The 22146-nt window shown below is 39.7% G+C and overlaps 1 protein-coding gene across 13 annotated transcripts in view; it reads right to left on the reverse strand.

Annotated features, from left to right (window-relative positions):
- Positions 1-911: 911 nt before the first annotated feature.
- Positions 912-22146, reverse strand: part of ENOX2 (ecto-NOX disulfide-thiol exchanger 2) — a 258800-nt gene continuing 237565 nt past the window's right edge. For 11 of the 13 annotated variants that reach the window (XM_045471598.1, XM_045471596.1, XM_045471590.1 and 8 more), the window contains 5 exons: positions 13224-13405; positions 11005-11112; positions 7519-7627; positions 4987-5072; positions 912-2445 (listed from right to left, as the gene is read on the reverse strand). In XM_045471598.1, coding sequence (XP_045327554.1) covers positions 2314-2445; positions 4987-5072; positions 7519-7627; positions 11005-11112; positions 13224-13405 — 617 coding nt within the window. In that variant the 3' untranslated portion in view covers positions 912-2313. The remainder of the gene's footprint in view (positions 2446-4986; positions 5073-7518; positions 7628-11004; positions 11113-13223; positions 13406-22146) is intronic. The other 2 variants (XM_045471594.1, XM_045471585.1) reach the window with 1 other exon arrangement.

The following is a 22146-nucleotide window of genomic DNA, read 5'->3' on the forward strand; positions in this document are numbered from 1 at the left end:
TAAGAGGACTTCAGTTTTTTTTCCTCTTAAGGTCTTTAATGGATTAGATGAGGTCCAGCCACATTCTGGAGTACAATCTGCTTCATTAAATGTTAATGATATCTCAAACATACCTTGACAGCAACATCTAGCCTGGTGTTTGACCAAGCAACTGAACACTATAGCCTAGCCAACTTGACACACAAACTTAACTGTCACAGTGTATTCAAGCTGGGAGGAGTACACCTGTACTAAATTGGCAGGAATAATAATTTTTTTAAATGTTTATCTTTGACAGAGAGAGAGAGGAGTGTGGGAGGGGCAGAGAGAGAGGGAGGCACAGAATCTGAAGCAGGCTCCAGACCCCCAGCTGTCAGCACAGAGCCAGACGTGGGGCTCGAACCCATGGACAGTGAGATCATGACCTGAGCCCAAGTCAGATGCTCAACTGACTGAGCCACCCAGGCGCCCTGGCAGGGATAATAGAGACCATTTGTAGGACAAGTAGACTAAGTGCAGGACAGCAAGGGGCCTCGGCATGATAGTTGCTGAAAATTTCTGTGTATTTAACTTATTTAAATAAGAAGTAATTGATACGTGGCAAATTTCCCTTGATTTCATAGGTATTATTAAAATAAGGCATTCCAGGACCCCTGAGATTGACAAATCAAAGCCTCTGTAGCGTTGGTGACAAAGATGATTCAGCAGAGGAAGCTAGTATAAAAATAACCCCAACTTCCTGCTCCTGCCACAGCTGGGTGCCTCAGGGGGAAGTCAGCTTTCAGCATGAATGAGCCACTGTGGGACCCTATTTCTACTTGTCAAGGCAGAAAGTTTAGCATCTTCTTTCAACATACTGGTAGTCGTAAGAAGAAATCGAGATGATTTGCTAAAGGATTAGAGAGCAAGTAATTCAAAACAGAACACCAAACTGATGTATAAAAAGGAATATTTATCTTTTAAAAATACAACTTTGAACACTACTGACATCTCATTTACAAAGTATTTTCCGGAAGTACTCTTCATTGGCTTTGCTTACTCAGTACATTCTTTTACTTTGAACCAAGACACAAGGGAGGGCATGCTTGTGTTATTATAAGCACCAACAGCACACAAGAAAAGATCATCTCTGCCTCAAAATACTAGCCCCAAATCCTCATCCTTTCCCTCTTGTTTCCATCAAGCAGGACTTCCTGACCAGTCCATGTGTGCTCTGCCATTGCAATCTGCTGGTAGGCATCATAGAGCTGGGGTGTCCCCAGCGATCGGCACTCCAGGTGGATGGAGCTGAGCCATTTGCCAGAAGCATCACACACCTGGGCTCATTCACTACCAAGAGTTTTCTACTAAGACTCATATCAACTCTTTGCAAACATTCAGCATGAAGTAAACATAATATTTACAGTAGTACACGGTTTGCAATTCAACACGCTGACAGCAGAAGAAAAGGGACCAACAGACTTTGTAAGAAGGCTAGAGGCAAAAGCATATTAAAATAAATCCCTTCTGCTAGTGTGTGTGTGTGTGTGTGTGTACGTGCACGTACACATGTGCACGTGTGTGTTTTAATTCATAGAAAACTAAACATGCCCTCCTTTAAAGGCAGACTATATACAAGGTGATTCTGAATAGCACATACACATGCCAGTCATACTGGACACTTGCTTTCTACGAATACATCTAGGTTTTTTTTTTTTTTTAATCTGATATATTGGAGAAAATAACTTTGGAACATTTGTCAACTTTTGGTTCACAGTAATTTTGCAAAAAGCCACAAACCATGCTTTGTCTTTTAAAAGGTGAGCCTGGTCAGGTACCTTCTAGAAGATGCTGTGTTATTCATTTACTGGCTTACTGGGGAGTAGAGAGGCAATGTCAGTCATGGCGTGCCTAGTGTACCTCTCATTCCCCTCACCAGTAGCAACAATAATGTGAGGAGGAGTTTTGAAACACAAATCACATACAAATCATCAAAACATTTCAGTCAACAGTGTTTAAAAAAATACCAAACTCTACAGCAGTAGTACAGACACTGAAAACACCCCAAATACGCTTTAGCCACAGGCCTTTTTCAATACTACTAATAAAAAAAAGACAACCAATTGACAGAAAGAGAGGAAGTTACAGCACTTGAGGCTTGAGTCCATTTCTTTTTAGGGCCTGTAGCTTGAGGTGCTGCTCTAGGATCCTTATTTTAACTCAAAAGATATTCCAGGAATGAACTGGCAAACTGAAAGCAACTTCCACTTGAAAACCATTGCTAATACAAATCACTTTTTAAGCTTGTCCAACACACATGTATTTGCAGGATCCCAGGTTGTTAGGCAAAGGGATTCAGGTCAATTTCAAGCCCTCAAAGCCACAGAATTTCCATCTCTTCTCCAGACTGGCTCCAACCCCAGTCATTTCCTGCTTGAAGGTGTGCTGGAGTCGGCTCATGAGACACTCCACGTCACTGGTGCAGATCTGTGGGGCAGAAAGAAGATCTCCATTCAAAAGCAGTTCCACCTTCCAGACAGAGTCCACTGAGGTTTTGTTTTATGCATATCATAACTGCTTTATTTAGGTAATAATTTACATATGACAGATTCACCAATTTTATGTGTATAGTTTAATGAATTTTAGTAAATTTATATAATTGGGCAACTATCACCACGATTCAATTGTAAAACATTCCATTGCCTATAGAAATTTCCTTCATGCCCCTTTGCAGTCCATCATCACTCCCCATCCCTGACTCAGATTTTTTCAGTGCAGTTTTGAATTTTTTGGAAATTTTATATATCTGTAATCATACAATATGTATATAGTCTTTTGTGACTAGTTTCTTTCAGTTAGTATGAAATTTTTGAGACTTATCACCACTGAGCTTTCTAATGAAAAGAGCTGGTGTCAGTTGTGCAGGGAGGCTTGGGTTTGTAGCCAGCTGAATGACAGCCAGCTGATCAGTGCTGGTGATGCCATGTGCAGGCCTACTGAAGCTGCAAAGCCTTTTGGGAGGGGAGGGAGGCACAGCAGAATTCTTCACACATGCGTTGCTTTACAAAGGAAGAATGACAGAAATAAGGAATTCTCTGTATTCCTACTTCTGTGCATTGTCTCCCTCTCCCCACTTCACATGCATGCCCCGATATAAAAACAAAAATGTATGGACCCCTTTAGGACTTGTTTCAGGTGGTCATCTTGACATTAGTAGCAACCTTCCTCACTGTGAACCTTGGGCACTAGGGCTCAGTTGGAGGGTACTAGGGGATCCTGAGAGAAACCCTGAGCTGCTGCCACACTGAGTATTCCTGAAGTTGGCGCAAGGGAGCCGCCAGTTCTGTTGGCATCACTGCAGGCTCTCTTTGGGAGGTGCTGTCACTACTCTGGTAGGAAGCTGCTCAGGAGAAAATGGGCCTAAAGTAGGAGTGAGGTCATGCTTTCTTCCCAGTGCTAGGAGTAGACTGTAGCCAGTTCAGTGAAAGAAGCACATTGCAGAGTATGTCATATAGAGCTGACTCTCCATTCCAAAGCCATAAATATAGAATGTTTATAGATACATACATACAATATAGGTGCAGCATATATATAGAAAATGGTCTGAGATAAGATATGCTAAACTGTTCACAGTGGTCATCCTTGAGGGGTGGGACTGTTGGTAACTTTCACTTTCCCTTCACTATATTTCTATGTTGCTTACATTTTTAATGTAATGTGCATGCATTATTTTTTTACATTTTTTTAAAAAAGGACCAGATCATTTTTACTGACACATAGTTCAATTTCATACCACTTCAACCTACCGCTGGGTCTTGGTACTCACATTCCGTCCCTCCCTTTGCTGCCAAATGAGCTATTTAATTGCAGAATGGCACCACTTCCCAGAGATAAATGAGGGGGAGCTCTAGCTAGAGCTAAAACAAATGCCATGAACAGGATGCATCAGCATAGCTGGATTCCCAAGTGGGCAAGTGCCTCTGTTAAGGGGACATATGCTTAAATGGCTTAGTATTTTGGACATGCAACTATCAGGAATCTGCATTCCAAAGGCACAGCTCCAGAGCACTAGATCCTGTGAAATTGTGAATACAATCCATAAGTACGATTAACTGAATGCGACCTCTGAAAAAAAAAATTATCATAGTTTATTTATTCGGAGGGGTCAAGCGTCCCCTCCTGCTTCTGTGAGGTGTTCTGGACTTTCTAGGGAACTAACACCCTCGCTCCCCATGCTTTGTGAGGTCCCCCATAGGCATCCAGGGAAGGAAGTGGCCCATGAGATCAGCTATGAGCAGAACTTGAGTCTGCATTGAAGACTTACTGTCCCATCTGTTCTGTTTTTGCCCCTGCCTTGATTGTTTCAACACAGATAATGGCAGTGGTGATGGTGATGACTTGAATAAGACTTTCGGTTCTGGGGGCACCTGGGTGGCTCAGTCGGTTAAGTGCCTGACTTTGGCTCAGCTCATGATCCTCACGTCATGTTCGTGAGTTCTAGCTCTAGTGTCAGGCTCAGCACTGATAGCTCAGAGCCTGCTTGGGATTCTCTGTCTTTCCCTCTCTCTCTGCCCCTCCCTCATTCTCTTTCTCTCTCTCAAAAATAAATAAGCATTAAAAAAAGGACTTTCGATTCTGAACATTAACATTAGCTAGTGGTTAATGGCCCAGTGTAAAAGTCTGACTGGTGAGAGATACTGCTTCATTTTCAGCTTATATGTAAATTAAAGAGAGGAGGAAAATGCTTCTAAGATGTATCTTGGAAGTAGGGGGGCCAGTTCATTCAGGTTTTCTCAGTACTTCTTGCTTCTGGCATTGGGAGTCCCAAGTCCTAGGAAACCCCTTGGTCTCAGACAAATGGAAGCAGATAGTCACCCTACTTGCACGAGGGTGATTCTCACTGAATCGCAGTGAGAGAATAGGTGAGGAAAATTTCCTTAGAGCGATTACTAATGACTTCTGCAATAATTTCTGCATGAAGAAAATACCCTACATCCCCTTGCATGCCCATTTCAGGACCCCACATACCTTATTATCTAGACGGTGCAAGTAGGAACAGATGTATTCAATGCTTGCTCCAAATGGGTGGACATGAAGAAATGTGGAGATAATCCCTATAGCGACAGTACCATGGAGGTTACACTTGAGCATCATATTCTTTGAGATGACAGCTAACTCACATATACCACGTACTATGGACTGGGCAATATGCTACATTATATATATATTACTCATTTAATCTACACAACAACACACTGAATATGCTTCCTCTCACTACACAATATCAGATGTAGAAAAGCTGGCATGTGAGAAGTCACTCCATCATTCATGATGGCTAAAGACCATTTGAGTTCTACACACCACAATGAATTTGGAATTTTATAATGAATTTAGATTGTGCTGGGTTTTTGCAGTTCTTCTGCACAGTCTTGAAATTGGACTTGAGCCTCTTATGCATTAATAATATCTTGCTGTTGTGGCCAAAGTACAAAGCAGGTACTTTGGCTGATTCACTTCATGCCTCTCACAAGAGAATTTGCTGATTATATTTGGTTTTATTCTGTGCGTAGCTCTGTAAAGAAAAGCCAAACATTTCACTCACTCAAATGGTCACTAGCATTTTGTTTGTGCTTAGGGCACTAAATCTCTTAAAGTAACACACGTTGTTTTACAGAAGTTTACAGCTTCTGGGAATCTGCACAGTTTCTACTCAGCATAACTATGGGGTGATTGGCAGCTCTCCATACTGCGTTGATTATTCTGGACATCATGTTAATTGTTCTAATACTTCTTTCTCTGGCAACAGGTAGAATATAAATTGTTCAAAGACCTACTATTTCTTTCTTTAATTTTTTAAAATTCCTCTAAATAGACCCAGAATTGAGTTTGTTGAGAACTGCCAGGAAATAAAAGCTAAATTTGATTTGGTTTATAGGCTATAACTTGTCTATGCCTTTGAGTGACTGATAAAGAATATCACAAGTTTGAGTTGTAGCTTGAAGTTTAAATCAGTTCTTTGTGAAAATCCTCCAAATATTAGAGGGCAAGGAGGTGGGTTGGGGGATCCAGGAGAAGCTGATGATAGAGTTCAAAATGGGTTTGAAATGGATGCTATTACTTATAACACTACATTATTCTTAAATGATGAGGTAAATTGAATTGCTATACCATGACTCAAACTGAGAAACTTGAATTCTAAAGAAGACAGCCCATGTCCAAAGGAATTCTAGGTGCTACGCCCAAGACAGGCTGTCTGTCAGATGCTGAGAAATAACTCCATAGGTTTCAAAACACTAAGCAGTTTTTGTGAGTTCACACTGAAAAAACCAATTTAAAAAATAGATTTTCCTTTCTGTCAGCCCAAGACTACATTCTTTAAAAAATCAAACAAGAAACACTTATCTTGAGAATCTTCGTTTCTACAACTATCCATTCACAGAGGCTTCCTTCTACCCTCAGCTCTTTGACAGGTCTCCCTGTTGCCTAGCCAATTTGTTAAAGAACTCTGAGTTGTAAAATGGAAATAAATTGTCACTTTTCTTGAGGACTCGATGGCAGATACCCCTGCACATCTTTATTAACATATCAAAGTGTTAAATCTGTCTACAATATCCATTACCAAAGAAGGCAGATAAATCTTTAAGATATGCAGAAGCCAATCAGTGGAGAGAACTCCTGAGGTTGGGGTGGGGCCGCTGTGGGGCTCAGCTTCCTAGAAGGCAGCTGGGATGATCTGTTGACAGCCAGTACCCCTCCTTTGGGAATGACTGAATATTTTAGGACCTCAATCTGCTGCTGTTCTCCAAATGGAATACCAAGTCAACAAGCGTTTGTGCAGAGTGCTCTAAGTACCAAGGGGTTCTCATTTACTGAGGGCTTTCTATGGGCTGTGCACTGTGCTGAGTGATTCAGATGAATTATTGCATTTAATACTTGCAGCTGCCTGTTGAGATAGGTGATATTATGCCCGTTTTGCAGATGGAGGAACTGAAGCTCAGGAAGGAAATGGTAGGGTCAAACAGGAAACCAGGTCTGTGTGATTCCTTGACTGTTTGTTTTATCCTGCCTCTGTGAATGAATTCTTATATAATGAGAGCAATTCTAGCATTTATCTCATCAGAGCCCACCAGTGTCCAACACTCCATAGACAGCCTCCAGAGTCATCTGCCTGTAACCTGGGGGAAAAAAAACTTCAGAGAGGCCCACGCTGCCTAAGGAGGCTCATCTGGAAACCTCTCTGCCAAAGAAGAGTCTGAACCATAACCCTGAGTGGAATGAGGGGGCCCAGCTATCCTTGCATAAAGATTTAAAAAATCTATGTGTTTCTCCAGCAGACCCCCTCTTGTGCTTACACCTACACATTTGATGTGCCAGCAACCACCGGAGCTTGAGAAGGACTGGGAGCTGCTGTTACCATTTTTATAAAGTCGATACTTATATTTCTCCTGTTGTCTGCACTGTCGTGCTTCCTAAATGCTTAGCGTGTATATTCATCTTAGGTAAAACCCTTCCACCCTCCACCATAGCCAATACATGGGATATGTGTGTTAGCTTCCTTACCCACTAGCAGTGCTTCACGTTCAGATTTGATAGGACTGCTGTTCAGGGTCTTCTCGAGAGGGTAGTCACTATCTTGGTTTGATGCACATAGTCTAGAAGCACAGCTTTCCTGCGGGAATAATATGCTTCCTGGGTCAGTTCACCTTATTGGGTAATAGGCTTGGATTCAATTATGCAACAGGGAGCTTCTTAATGTAGTACCTTAAAAGCAATACTGTACAATTTTGATTATTGAATGGAGAGAAAATAGCATTTTTATGCAAAAGCATCAAAGATTATCCAAAACTTCTTAATATGGCTCCAAAACACAGAAAAATTTAGTCATTCATCTTTACCAGGTTTTTTTTTTCTGCTTTCAACATTCTTGACTCTAAACAGGTAATCTGGGAGAACCAGACCTAAACATTTACTGTCTACTAGATGTCAAGCACTGTTAGATATGTATTATCTCCATTCTACAAATGAGGAAAGTGAGGCTGAGGTAAATTAGGTAAGTTGCCCAAGATCACATTTCTAGGAAGTGGTAGAGCTTAGATTTCATGCCAGGCCATCCACTGTTAAAATGACTGTTCTTTTTAATTTTAGGTCCACACTCTGCTAAAGGTAAGTCCCATATCTGAGTGGAGAATCTACAATATAGTTAATCTACTCTCAGATAATCAGCTGTTGGCTTTTGAACTAAAAAGTAGAGCTTCTATTTATTATCAGCTCTGTCTTCTCTCTGATAAGGACATTATCAGTTAGGATATTCCTGACTTTACATCAAGAAATGACCACGATCAAAATATTACTCAAGTGGCTTTCTTTGTTGTTGAAAGTTTTCTCCTTCTGAGCATAGCAGGTATGCTTCATAAGAGATACTCAGGTGAAACTCATGACCAACCATTAAACTGAAAAATACTGCCAGACCTTTCCTGGATCTTTCTTTCTCTCTTTGGGCACTGAGAACATCTTTTCTGTATTATAAATGTGAAGGAAGAGCCTTGGGAAGAAGGAATAAAAAAATCACTGCTTTGGGTCTTACTTCTCTTAGAAAAGAAAATGCTGGGGAAATGCTCCTGGGTGGGGCGGATCATGGCTGACTCAAATGCTTTGTCACTTCGTCCCTTCCACAAGCCCTCAGCATGGAGAGGATTCCTTCTGTTTTCTTTAAAAATGACTTCAAAGCTTCTAGGATGTTGCCCCTGAATGAAATGAATGGTCTATGCTGCAAGACATGTTGTTTAGTGGATTTACAGGCTTCCTGGCAGTAGTCAGAAGGGAAGCTTTTCTTGATGACCTACTCAATCTTTGGCCTTTAGAATCCAATCCAGGCAGTAACCATCATGCCAAGTTTGATTTAAAATACTGGCTGACTTCTAAGCCATGGGTTGTACATCTCGTTCTAACCCCCTTAAAACATTAAATGATCCAGTAAGCCATTTCTTAAGTGTGAGAGTTTAACAGATTGGGGTTGATTTAAGATGTAAAGGCATCCTGAGAAGTTTTACACATCCTGAATAGAAATGTAGCCTTACTGAAACCTGACTTCAATTTTATTATAGCTTGCATTTAATAAATTAGAAGGTATATTGGAAGGATGCTTATCACCTTGAATTTTACTGGCAGATTCAAAGAGCTAGCTTTCTGCAGTAAGATAGACAGAAGTCACGCTGTTATACCACAAACCACTGACAATAACTCATACTGTGGTTTGCTGTCAAGAAACCCAAACAAAACCCAAAGAGATCCCTCCTCACCAGAACTTATTGCCTTCCTTTCAACATGAAATTATTTTTTGCAGTCTGATGTAATGGTACTTTGCTTCCTAACCTAATTGTGTCAGGATGGAATATTTGGTCACAAATCAGCTTCCCAGAGAAGATCGGTTTATAATGAACTGTCATGACTTTCTCTGAAAGCAGCTTTGTTTACTGTAACAGGAAAAAAAAACCATTCTGAGTCACATTTTCCTGATTATCAGTTGGATCTCTTTTCTTCTCCTTTTTAGCTGCCACTTTGTGGTATATTCAAGTTCAGAATGGAAAACCGACTTAGGCACAATATGTTAAGTTTCTTCTATGTCATTTGATCTCTTGCTTCTTTAAATGAAATACTTTACAAAGCAGAAAGTGGCTTACACTAAAGCGCTAAAAATGACCTTACACTAGAAATGCCCTTAATATGTCGTGTCAATCCTAAAGAATGATTCTAAGCATGACATCATTGGCATAGCCTCATGCCTATCTATAGTCTTTTGGTTACGCACTCCATTTTATGCAAGAAGCAAAACAGCTATGTAGCAGCTCCGAAACACTTTAGCAGCTCGAAAAGGATGAGGAAATTCCTGCTACACAGAGCAGTGTTGGCACTTTTCAATTAAATGCTTGATAAATGAATTTCTCTGGGATTGTGCTCGTTTCTTTAATAGCACCCACAAAACTGGAAAGTGAGCTGGTTTTATGAAGTGGAAGAATTAAAAGCATATTGCAAATGGCCTCCAGAAGAAAACACTTTCAATCATTTGTTTCAACTACACCAAGGCTGCCAGTTCTTAATGGCACTCTGGGGGAAGTCACTATGCTGGGCAAACACACCCAGGGCCTGCACACACTGCATCTTCCTGAGCTGAGCACAGGAGATAAAAAGCATGAGCTCTTATGGAACAGTAGCATTGTTGATTTCTGGTTCTTGGTCTAAGCTCCTAATCTCTTCCTTCTGAGACGTTAAAATCAGGTAGTTATGGTCAATGGGCCTTCCTTTTCAGAGGTTAGCTTTGGTTGGATGTTCAGGCATACAGACAATTAGAGAGAGGTATGGTTGGGAGACACCATCCGTAGACATTAACACCTTAAATAGACTGGGCACCAGATTCATGCTTGTGACACATTAACTCATCCAGATGTTAGTAGACTCCCTAAGAGGCCCTCATCAGAAGTTCTTATTGCTGCAAAGTCCCATTTTACCCTTCCATGTTGCTATTATCTAGCTTTAGAACATTCTTTGTGATTACTTTCCACACATTTTCTCCCCTTTTGGTTTTGGTTATTTCATCTGCAGCTGCTCATTATTACACTAGATGGAGTGTCTGCAAAGAAATGCCAATGTTCTAGTTGTACTTGTGTTTCTTCCTTTAATGAAATGCTTCATTAAAGGTATTCTGTGTCACATGGGTTTTCTATGTTGTTATTTGCGTGGTAAGATGAAGCCAGAATGAGTGTACGCTCTGGTCTTTTCCAAGATGGAAAGACTGAAGAACTGTAGGGATGGACTAATTTTTTTTATTAATTGAAGAGTATATTCTCCAGAATCCTTAGATATGCCAAGGACTCACATCTAAAGGCAGAACCCTTCATTCAAGAATTACCCCCAGAGAGGGGGCTTTTAATTCCCATTCAGCCAAGCATTCTACATTGATTCCTACTGCAGTAACTTCCAGAGCATTTCCACTGTCACTGAAAAGGGGGGGAAAGGGTAAGGGAACAGGTTCACATAGAACTGATATACCTTTTCTTTAAGGTTTTCCAACATTTTTTCCACCTGTAGCTTGTCATCTTTGACTTTTTCAAGTTCAGCTTCTTTTCTTTTGTATTCCTCTTGGACTTTGAGTAGATGCTACAAGAAAAACCAAAAACAATCAAGTCTTCAGGAGCCACACTTCATTTAAAAATCCTGGGTGAAGTTAGATAGTAGGATGGCCTGCCTCACTTCCTCCCAGCTCACACAATCATTTCTCCATGCAGAGATACCAAAGGGAAAATCAAGGTACTTTTTACTTAGAGTTATTTTATCTAGCTCTTGGGACCTTCCTTTGGATTTGTTCATATTTTAGAAAATGTCTGAGAAACTAATTGATCTAATTACTTAACTTTCCTATTCCAGCCAGGGCTAAGGATACGATGTAGTTAATCCCATGTGGACAGTTTCTTGATTGCTGCATAGAACTTTATGTTGGAAAGCATCCTTTCAAATAGCCATTTTCCAAGCTTAGTTCAATTTCTGTGAGGAAAGTAGTAAAGGACCCACATTTCACAAATGTTTGTTTCCATATCAGTAGGCAAGGAACTGGATTCATCATTGCTAATGATGACAAAAATACTATTTATTTAGCATCTAAAATATGTCACATTGTGGAAAGGGTTTCATATGTGTGACTTCATATGAACCTCAAATAACCCTATGATATAATCCTGAGATTTACAGAAGTTCAGTGCTTTGCCTAAGGCCATTCAGATAGTAAGTGACAGAGTCAAGATTTAAACCCAGGCTGGGAACACCTCACAGTCCATGATCTTAACCACTATGTTAGACTGTACTTCTTTTGGGGATAAGATGAGAGAACTTTGATCTTGTTTACAAGGCTGTTTTCCAATAAAAAGTAATAAAAATGAGTGAAATTAATTTGTCAGGATGTAGGGACCTAATTTTCTCTGAGGCCTCTGAAGTGATGAAATGAAAAAAAAAAAAAAAAGAGTTCACCATCTTTAAATTGTATTTAAGTAGCAGAACCGTCCTTATGTGGAATGGTTTCGAAATCAAGGTAAGAGGGAAAAACAACAACAAAAATGTTTCCAAAGTTTTACTTTTCAGAGGCTCGCAAAAGACTGCTGGAAGAACTAAAAGACACAGTACAATGTACATTGTCAAAATTCTTTGAAGTTTAGCCGAGGAGATTCATTTTTTTGTGGAAAGATCTCTGATATATTTTACATGTCCTAATTAAATTCCATAGTGACAATAAAAGGAAAGTAAGCATTACTTCACACATTTTGCTAATAGAAAAGGTGAAATATTAATGTGATATTGCTTGTCACTCAGGAAGACAGTTGTAGCAGAAGTAATAGGAACATGGGACTCTTAGTGCCAGAAGAGACTCCTTGTTCACAATTTGTGATTTCCAACCAGCAATAAGCTTTGCCCTAGATAATTCCAAGGCATACAATTAAAAAAATTATTGCTCCATTTAAATTGTAAGGAAAATGGTCAGTAGTCTGGCAAGATGGAAGAAGATAGTACCTTTACTCAGAAATACTACTCCTTTATTATGATGAGAACAGATGTTGATATCTTTTTAATTGTAGGCTCACTGTAGTGATGGCTACATAAAACATCTAGATGTTGAGCATCTATTACACAATGTTGTATTTGAATGCAATTACAGTTGGATGCACCTATTTACTTTACTTTTTATACTTGTAATAATGTGCAGGTAAACTCATTCACAAAAATGACGGAAAACAAACCAAAACAAAATAAAAGCAAATTGGTGTTATGTGCCCAAAGCATTGATACTGACAAAGCAAGGGTAGGATTCCTGCCATTTCTCCTAAAAGGCTGTATTGTCCAGCACTGGATCAAGTAAATACTTATTCACCAGCACTTTTTCATATCTGAGTAAGTGAGGTTCTTCATAAAGACCCTGAGGCCCTTTCCAGATCCCCAAGTACCTTCTGAAGCTTAAAGATTAGATTATGTTCAGTGTAGTTTTATTGTTAAGTGTTTTCACTGAATCTTCATTCTTCGAAAAGTGGTGACCCACGGCTACATCTGTATTGGCCAGAATATTTCATTAACCACCACCCATGATCCCTTCCTCAGCTATGGCAGAGAACAAGCTGTCAAGAAGAAGAAGAGACTTGCTATCCTATTTGCTTGTGAGGGACCCTCATTCAGGTGAGGAGCTGGCGCCGGCCTTCCGAAAAGCTCAGAAAACCAAGGGCCTTTACCTGTTGCATTCCTTGCAGGGCTTGCTGCAGGAGTTTCAGCTGCTGCTCCTTGTTTGGGTCGTCTTCTCTGTGGGCTTTGCCCTGCTCTTGCTTCAGTAGTTCTACCTCATTCCTATAGGCATCGAGCTGCCAACGGAGGCTGTCATTTTCTTCCTTCAGAGCTTCTGCCTGTGACACTAAGGCTGAACAATCGATATAAAGTCGAACATCCGTATATCCACATTCCTTTGGGGTTCATCTTGGTACCATAAAAACTTAGTATTTTTTAGTTGATGTGTATAAAAAGACTCTTGAGCAACTTAGATTTGAGTTGCCCATGGCAGCAAGAGATGGACACAAAAGCCCACAGCACCATTTTTGTAAATGAACACAGGAGTCGAACATACTGAAGTCATTGTCATGTTTCCTACTCGTCACCCCAAATACAATCATGATGTTTCCAGCTACCATTGGTTACTTTTATTTGGGAGGCAGCAAATGATAAGAGCTCTGTCATAACAGAGTATAGGACTAATTGTCTTGAACTGACGTCTGTCCACACAGGAATTTTTGTGGCAGTTGTTTTTAAAAATGTAGCCTTCCTTGCCTGTTCTCCCGAGGAAAGGTAGATATACAAATTAAGACACAAGACTTCTGGTCTCTGGTCTGGTGTGTAAGGAGTTTACAAGTCACCATTCCATCCTAATGACAAGTAAAAGCTGAATAAACTGAAAGATCAGCAACTCTCCTTAGATCCATCAGAGAAGTGAAGTCACAGGGCTGCAACTGGACAGACAGGTGAATACAAAGAATCACAACTTACCAAGCTGAAAACCTATGAGCAGAAAGTTCCACAGGAACCAGGGGCAAGCAAGAAAACATAAACTGTAATTGGCTAATTGCTGGAGGCTCAGTGTGGACAAGTCTGTGATTTGAAAAGTCCAGAGGCACCTAGTCATAGTGAGGTCTCTATACTTTAGTGAGTTTTACCTCTAGGAGCACAACCAAGTTCTTGCAATGACTATTGGAGAAAAATCCCCTTGTGCTTCCATTGGGGGTGGGGAAGGAGAAACCATTTTGAAATATACCAGAGCATTCTGTTCTTCTTAAGAAGGCCTGCCTTCAGAAGAAACTATTTTACCATAGCCTAACCTGCTAGCCTAACGTGCTATTACCAGAGCCTAATTGACCTGGAGAAGGGAAATACCCAAATATACACCCCTTCAGCCATTCTGCCACAACTAAGGTTGGTGAGGGGGGAACTGATAAACACTTGTGAAGTTCACAGTCCAGAGGCATATGATCACTAAAAGACTGAGATCCAATCACAGGACTATAGAATGCTTCCCATACCTTACTGCCACACTGCTAAAGTCCTATTTACTAGAGTTTTTTTTTTTTTTTTCACCCAGTACATCCTGTCAGATTTCAACAAAAAATTACAAGGCATACTAAAAGGTACAAAAACACACTTTGAAGAGACTGAACATGGATCAGAACAAGAGTCAGATATAGCATGCATGTTGGAATTATCAGATCAGTAATATAAAACAACTATGATTAGTATGCTAAGGGCTTTAATGGGAAAAGTAGATAACATGCAAGAACAGATGGATAATGTCAATGGAGAGATGGAAATTCTAAGAAAGAATCAAATAGAAATGCTAGAGATAAAAAAATACTGTAACGGAAATGAAAAAAAGTAATATTAATTATTAAAAGACGGGACATGCCTGGCCAAAGAATCTCTGAGCTTCAGGATATGACAATAGAAACTGCCCAAACTTAGAAGCAAAGAGAAAAAATCCTGGAAAAAAACCCCATGAACTATGGGACGATCACAAAAGATACACATAATGAGAATATTAGAAATGAAGGAAAGAAAGGAATAGAAGCAATATGTGAAGCATTAATGGCTGAAAAATTCCTCAAATTATTACCAGGAAGTTCAGAGAACATCATACAGGGTAAATGCCAAGAAATTAGACCTGAAAAGACACCTCACCAAAGACATATTAGTGGCAAGTAAGCATCATCATATGTCATATGTCATACGTCATTAGGGAATTACAAATTAAAATAACAATGAGATACCACTACACACCTATTAGAATTGTGAAAACCCAAAACAATGACAACACCAAGTGCTGGCCAGGATGTGGAGCAAACAAAAACTCTCTTTCAAGGAGGTCACTTGTTGGGATGAGCACTGGGTGCTGTATATAAGTGATGAATATCGGGTTCTACTCCTGAAACCAATACTACACTGTATGTTAACTAATTTGAATTTAAGTAAATAATGTATTCTAAAAAAAGAAATAAAACAAACAAACAAAAAAACCCTTCTCTTTCACTGCTGGTTGCTTTCATTGCTGGTGTTTCATTCAGGCACGTTGGAAGATACTTTGGCAATTTCTTATAAAACTAAACATATTCTTAGCATACAATCTAGCAACTGTGGTCCTTTGTATTTACTCAAGTGAACTAAAAACCTATGTCCTCCCAAAAATATGCACAAGGATTTTATAGCAGATTTATTCTGGCAGTTTTCTAATTGCCCAGACTTGGAAACAACTGCAATGTTCTTTAGTAGATTAATGCATAAACAAACTGCGGTACATCCAGAAATGGAATATTAGTGCTAAAAAGAAATGAGTGATCAAGCGATGAAAAGACCTGGAGGAAATGTAAATGCTTATTACTAAGTGAAAGAAGCTTATTTAAAAGGCTATATAACTTATGACATTCTGGCAAAGGCAAAATGATGGAATCAGTAAAAAGATTAAAAAAAACCCAACCCTAACCTGGTTGCCAGGGGTTGAGGGGGTAGGAAAAGATGAATAGGCTGAAAATAGAGGATTTTAGAGCAGTGAAACTATTCTTTATGATACTATAATTGTGGATACATACATTTTAAACATTTTCCAAACCATAGAATGTATAACACCAAGAGTGAACCCTAATGCCAACTAGGAACTTTGGATGATAACCATGTATTCAGTGATTGTAACCAATGTACTCCTGTGGTGCGGGATGTCAATAGTGGGAGCAGCTGTATGTGTGTGGAGGTGGAGACAGGGTGTTTGGAAACTCTTTACTTCTTGTTCAATATTGTTGTAAATCTAAGACTGCTCTAAATATTAAAAATTAATGTATTAATTAAAAAAATCCTAAAACACATGAGGAAACCTCGGTTAGCTTTATTTATGAGTATGGCACATTTTTCAAGGTCAAAAATCACAAAAGCTATTTCAAAATATTTAATCAAAGGATTTTCATTCATTCGCCAACACTGAGTACCTTCTCTGTATCAGGTTATGATAATGGTAAAAAATGAGATTCCACTAATCTCTATGGTTTACAGTCCAAATTAATAGAAACATTTGTAGTTTATTCCAGTTTTGATTCCTAACACAGGATAAACCCCAGAAAAGAGACATCAAAATGGATCAAATTAGAAACCTGTACATTAAATATATAAGAATGTTAAAAGGCAACTTGTCAAAGGTGTGATTTTTTTCAGCTACTTATGGGGAGGGATTTGGGGTCGAAGAAAGTAAAAGAAAGTCATAGATATCAAATCTTCAAGATTAGCTATAAGTGGTGGAAGAAGAGTTTTCTAAAGGGATTTCAAAGACCAGATTCATGCTGTACATTATAAATGGAAACAAGCTGTGCTTTACAAAGATGAAATATAGAGAAGAAACCCACATTCTGAGTGTGAAAACACCCCCTATTCCTAAAAGGAGGCTGCTTTTGGTTGAGGGGGGGCGGTTTGCAGGGTTTAATTCCATGCTTTCAACCTTAGGGTTTTCCTAAAACAATCAGGTTCCAATGTAGGCTGATGTGATCCGATTGTCTGCCCAAATTAGAGTGGCAACACTTCCTATTATATGTTAGCGCCCACATTTGTTTTTTGTGGATGGCCATGTAATTATCCTGATATGGCAGTTTTAAACCTTGCATTTTAGTTCTAAAAAGAAATTACAAAAATTTGTGGCATGAAACCTTCGTTGTATATTTGGTTTTATTACTGATTTTAATTTTTACCATAATCATACAGCTTTTGTGTCTTTGAAGAGAAAGCTGTTACACAGAGGGTTGGAGTCCCAGCACTCTAAATACTATCTATCCTTGTCATCTCTTCCAGCAGCTGGGATACTTGTCATTGGGCAGGAAGCACCCCTCACAATCACAACACCAAAAGAAGATGCTAAAAGTGAAGATGACTGTATATAGGAAACTCTATGGCAAAAGGGCCATTAGCTAGGTGCCAAACGGCAAGAAATATTTGATTTGCTTGCTGGGTCAGTACCAAAGATAGCATGTCGAGCTGGAGTTCTGCTGAAAAACACAGAGGTTACTTTGTAAATCAAGTGACTGCTACAGATAGACATTTATTTCTGCTTTGGTTTGCATGTTTGTCCTCTGGCAAGCCATGCGGCTCAATACTAGTGATATTTCATCTTCCCCCTTTTGTTTCTTCCTGTACTGCAGGCCAGTGATTATGCTATGTCTTACAAGTCATGTGGAGAAACATGGAACAGAAAAGGGCAGCGATCCAGGAGCATGGTTAGAGGCATAATCTCCAGTTTAAAAGTGAAACTTTTCCCTCTGAGCAAATGAGGAGGAAAGACTGCTTCTCTCCCTGGGGAAAGGGCATGCTGATAAGCAGAGATAGATACCTGCAGCCAAGTGGGAACAGATAATCATCGCCTCAGATTGGATGTGTCACTAAGCAAAAGAGAATGTGATCTCCTTTAATGCCACCAGGGCACCTTACTTAAGAAATGTATTTCCCACTCTCTGAAATGAGGGTTTTTGTCATTTTAATGAGGACACCAAGTCTTTACTTTCACAGACCTAATATTAATTGGGCACATTTCTGAAGTTGGAGTTCTTTGTACATTGCCAGAGCATTGAAAAGTTCAATATTACCTTTTAATAATATGTTTGAGTAGGTGAATCCATCAGTCTTGATACTAAAGAGCATAGTACAGTGAATTTATTCATATCTTGCCATCATTAGTTCTCAGCTGTTCCTTTTTGACTATTTTCTATATGGGAAAACCATTTCTCTTTATGGGGATTGCTCCTCAGACCTGAAGGCTGCGAGTTCATTATGGCAATATGAAAGTACGATGGCAGCTGTGAACTCTTTTTAGAGGAACCACTGAGAGCAAAATCCCAGATATGTTTTTCTATAACAAAAGATCTGAAAGGATTTTGTGCCATTAAAAAATTAACGGCTAAGATTCTTCAGTGGTGCAAAGAAAACAACAATTTTAATGGAAGTAGATTCAGGGGGTTGGCCACCCTCACAAAGCAGCATTACAAGAGATGCTTACAAAATGTTACCAAATTATTGAAGGAAGATGTTTAACATATGTTACCAAATTATAGAAGGTAAACTGTGCAACATTCCTCTCAAGGTTCATATAAACAGTTTGAGCTCGAGTGATTCACAAAGAAAAAAAGCCAAAAAGGAAATTTTGAAAGAAAGAGAGGGACATATGAGTAGTCGCAGGCCAGTTCAGGCAAAATTTGAAGTGAGTTTCCTGACCTCCCAAAGGTTTGCTTTCCTTACCTCTGCAGGTCATGACTCCAATGAGGCTCCTGCCAGTATGGATGCACCAGGGACTTCATTGTTTCCCTTCTGAGCTCTCTAAATTCCCCTCTCAAAGCAAGTATCTTCATCTGTCAGTTGTCCCACTGCCCCTCATCACCCTCAGACTGCTCTCGTTCCTTGCTAGGACCTTTAATCTCTTGAAGTGGCCTACTTCACCCAGTCCATTGACTATTTTCTGGCTAAACAGATTCTACTGCAAACTCCTCGGTACCCTGTATTCTTTCACCCTCCTGAAAACCTTTGGCCAGTCTTACCATGCCAGTTCCTAGTTCATGGCCACTTGACTCAACCTTCTCTGCACCTTACCCTGGGCTGCAGACGACTCTTATAGGAAGGTGTGTAGCTGAGCAGTCCTGGTCAATACAGACTCATGTTGGTCCTTGCTGCTGGGTCTCTTACCTCTCACTGATTTCTTCCTTTCATCCTGCCCAGGGCATTTATTCCAGGTCTGCTCCTCCCTCTTCATGGTCTCATTTCCAAATCACTTCCCTAATCAAGAGTTGACCAATCTCTTGCTATATGGAGAAGCATGGGATGCATATATACTTTTAGCTTCACCTCTCTTATCTCAGAGGAAGAGGATTCTTCCCTCTCTGAAGAAAACTCCACCTGAATTTGGATCACTCCCCATTCTTCTCCAGGATTCCACTTCCATAATTATCCACAAGTACTCTTTCATTCTCAAGCATCTTCAACCTCACTCTCTCCATGGCCTCCTTCCCTTCTATTGAACAACAAACAACAATTTAACTTTAACTTTGTTACCAATTCCAGTTACCATTTACAATACCTGCATTTGCTTTTGCTCAGCACCCAACTCTTTGACCTGTGGACTCTGTCCACATTCTCTCCTCAATGCCATATGTTCTGGCCCCTACCTCTATCACTTTACTAAAATAGTTCTGGCTCAACACTGTCCTCAGTTCCTTCCTTCTTTAGAATATCTGATGATGTTGATTATTTCTACTTCTATACATTCTTCTTGTGGGCTCTATAATCCAATGTTTTTCTAGTTTTCTTCCAGCCTCTTAGACTGCTCTTTTTCTAACTCCTCTGCAGTCTCCTCTTTCTTTCCTTCTCCCTTACTGTGGGGTGGCCATCAAAGTTCTGTATTTAGCCTTTTACTATTCTCCAGGCTTCAGCCAACACCTCTGTACTACCATCTTCTATTCCTTCCACTTTCTTCAACCCTGATTTGAATATAAATCTCATATCTATTTCATAATTACCTACTATCTGAAACTGATCTCATATTCTATAAATCAGTCCCATGCACTAGTACATTTCTGTCAGTGCTACTATTATGGGTTTAATTTACACCTCCCCCCACCCCCAGCCACAAATAACTTTATGTTGAAGCCCTCAGAATGTGACCTTATTTGGAAATAGGATCTTTGCAGAGGTAATCAAGTTAAAATGAGGTCCTTCTGGTGGGCTTATGGACTTATACGACCAGTGTACTTATAGAAAGGAGAAATTTGGACACGGAGACATGTAAAGAGGGGGAATGTCATGTAAACATGAAAGCAGAGATTGTGGTGATGCATCTACAAGCCAAGGAACGTCAAAGATTGCCAACAAACCATCATAAGCTATGAGAGGCATTGGGGCTCCTGGGTGGCTCAGTTGGTTGAGAGTCCGACTTCGGCTTAGGTCATGATCTCACAGTTTGTGAGTTCGAGCCCCGCATTGGGCTCTGTGCTGAAAGCTCAGAGCCTGGAGCCTGCTTCGGATTCTGTGTCTCCCTCTCGCTTTGCCCCACCCCTGCTCACACTCTGTCTCTGTCTCTCTCCTTCAAAAATAGTAAACATTAAAAAAATCTTAAAAAAAGAAGCTATGAGAGACATGGTACAGATTCTCCCTCCACCCCTCAAGAGGAACCCACCCGGATGACACCTTAATCTCAGACTTCTGGCCTCCAGAACTGTGAGGCCATAAAACCCAGTGTGTGGTACTTTGTTGCAGTAGCCCTAGCAAACTAATACAACCACTGACTCTCTTGTCTCCCAGACTAGAAAACCTCACCTCATCTCAGGTTCTTGCTTTTTCTTCCTCATCTATATCAAATCTTGTGTCAAAGACTTTAGTTATTCTTCTGAAGTGACTCCTAGCATCTTTAATCTCACACTTTCTGTTATATCCTTCTCTTCTACCATTTAATCTCAGTTCTTGTTACCTTCACTCTAGTCCTGGGTTTCACTATTTCATATCTAAATTCCTATAAAACTCTCTGACAGATCTCTTTTTATCCAAAATTATTTCCTAAAATATATAATCATTATAAAATATTATATTATAAAATATATAATGTTGCTTTTATCATACTAGCACCATGATTGAGATATGCTTACAGTGCCATATTGTCTATTATGCTAAATGTAACCTTGGCTTCATGGTTCCCATAAACTGGACCCACCTTGTCCACTCCATATTTTATCCCCCTATACCCATCATCCTTATTTCCCTCTTTGAGTTCTGTTCCTTATCCTCTCCTGCCTCCACATCAAGATATTTTCTTACTTTCCTTCCTCTCATCCAAACCTGTTCATCGTTTAAGGTCCTGATCAATTTTCACTGACTGCAACTACTCTGGCCACACTAATATCTCTTGTCCTTGTTGCATTCTAATCAGTACTTACAGATTAGCACCAAGTAGTATTTCTTATATTTTATGTAAATTTACATATATTGTACCTCTATTTCCAACAGCTTATAGGGTGCAGTGCTTGTTAATTAATTGATAGATCAAACTCTTAAAGAGGGAATAATGAGAAGTGGGGGGAGGGAAAGAAGATTGGATATCCAGAATAGTGAAAACTTCAGCTAGAACAATGCAAGAGAATGAATCTAAGTCAATGTTTTCCAAATGTGCTCCCTGGACCACCAGTATCTAAATTGTTTAGGATGCCTGATAAAATGCAAATTCCTGAACTCCATTATGGACCTAGTTAATCAAACCCTGCAGTGCAAAAATCAGACTTTTTAAAGGTAACCCAATGATTCTTATATATACCAACTCTGAGAACCACTAGTCCAAGTGGAGAAGGCAGACAATAGATATGTTGAAAAGGAACAGCTGTTCTTAGGTTTACTGGCCACATGTACTTTCCATCATGGCCATCAATAGAATGAAATAGTTTAGTTTCTCACTATCATGATTTGCTTTGATGTGATAACCTCTCTTCAACACATTGCTTTGAGAACAGCAGTCCTTTCTTCCATGGCAAGAATATTTCTAGTACTGCATCATAAATGTGAGCTAGGTAATATAGAGTCTCTTGAAGAATAGAAATTTGTGGCACTCCAAGGAAAGGT

Source organism: Leopardus geoffroyi, chromosome X (genome assembly GCF_018350155.1).
Source record: "Leopardus geoffroyi isolate Oge1 chromosome X, O.geoffroyi_Oge1_pat1.0, whole genome shotgun sequence".
NCBI classification, from domain to species: Eukaryota; Metazoa; Chordata; class Mammalia; order Carnivora; family Felidae; genus Leopardus; species Leopardus geoffroyi.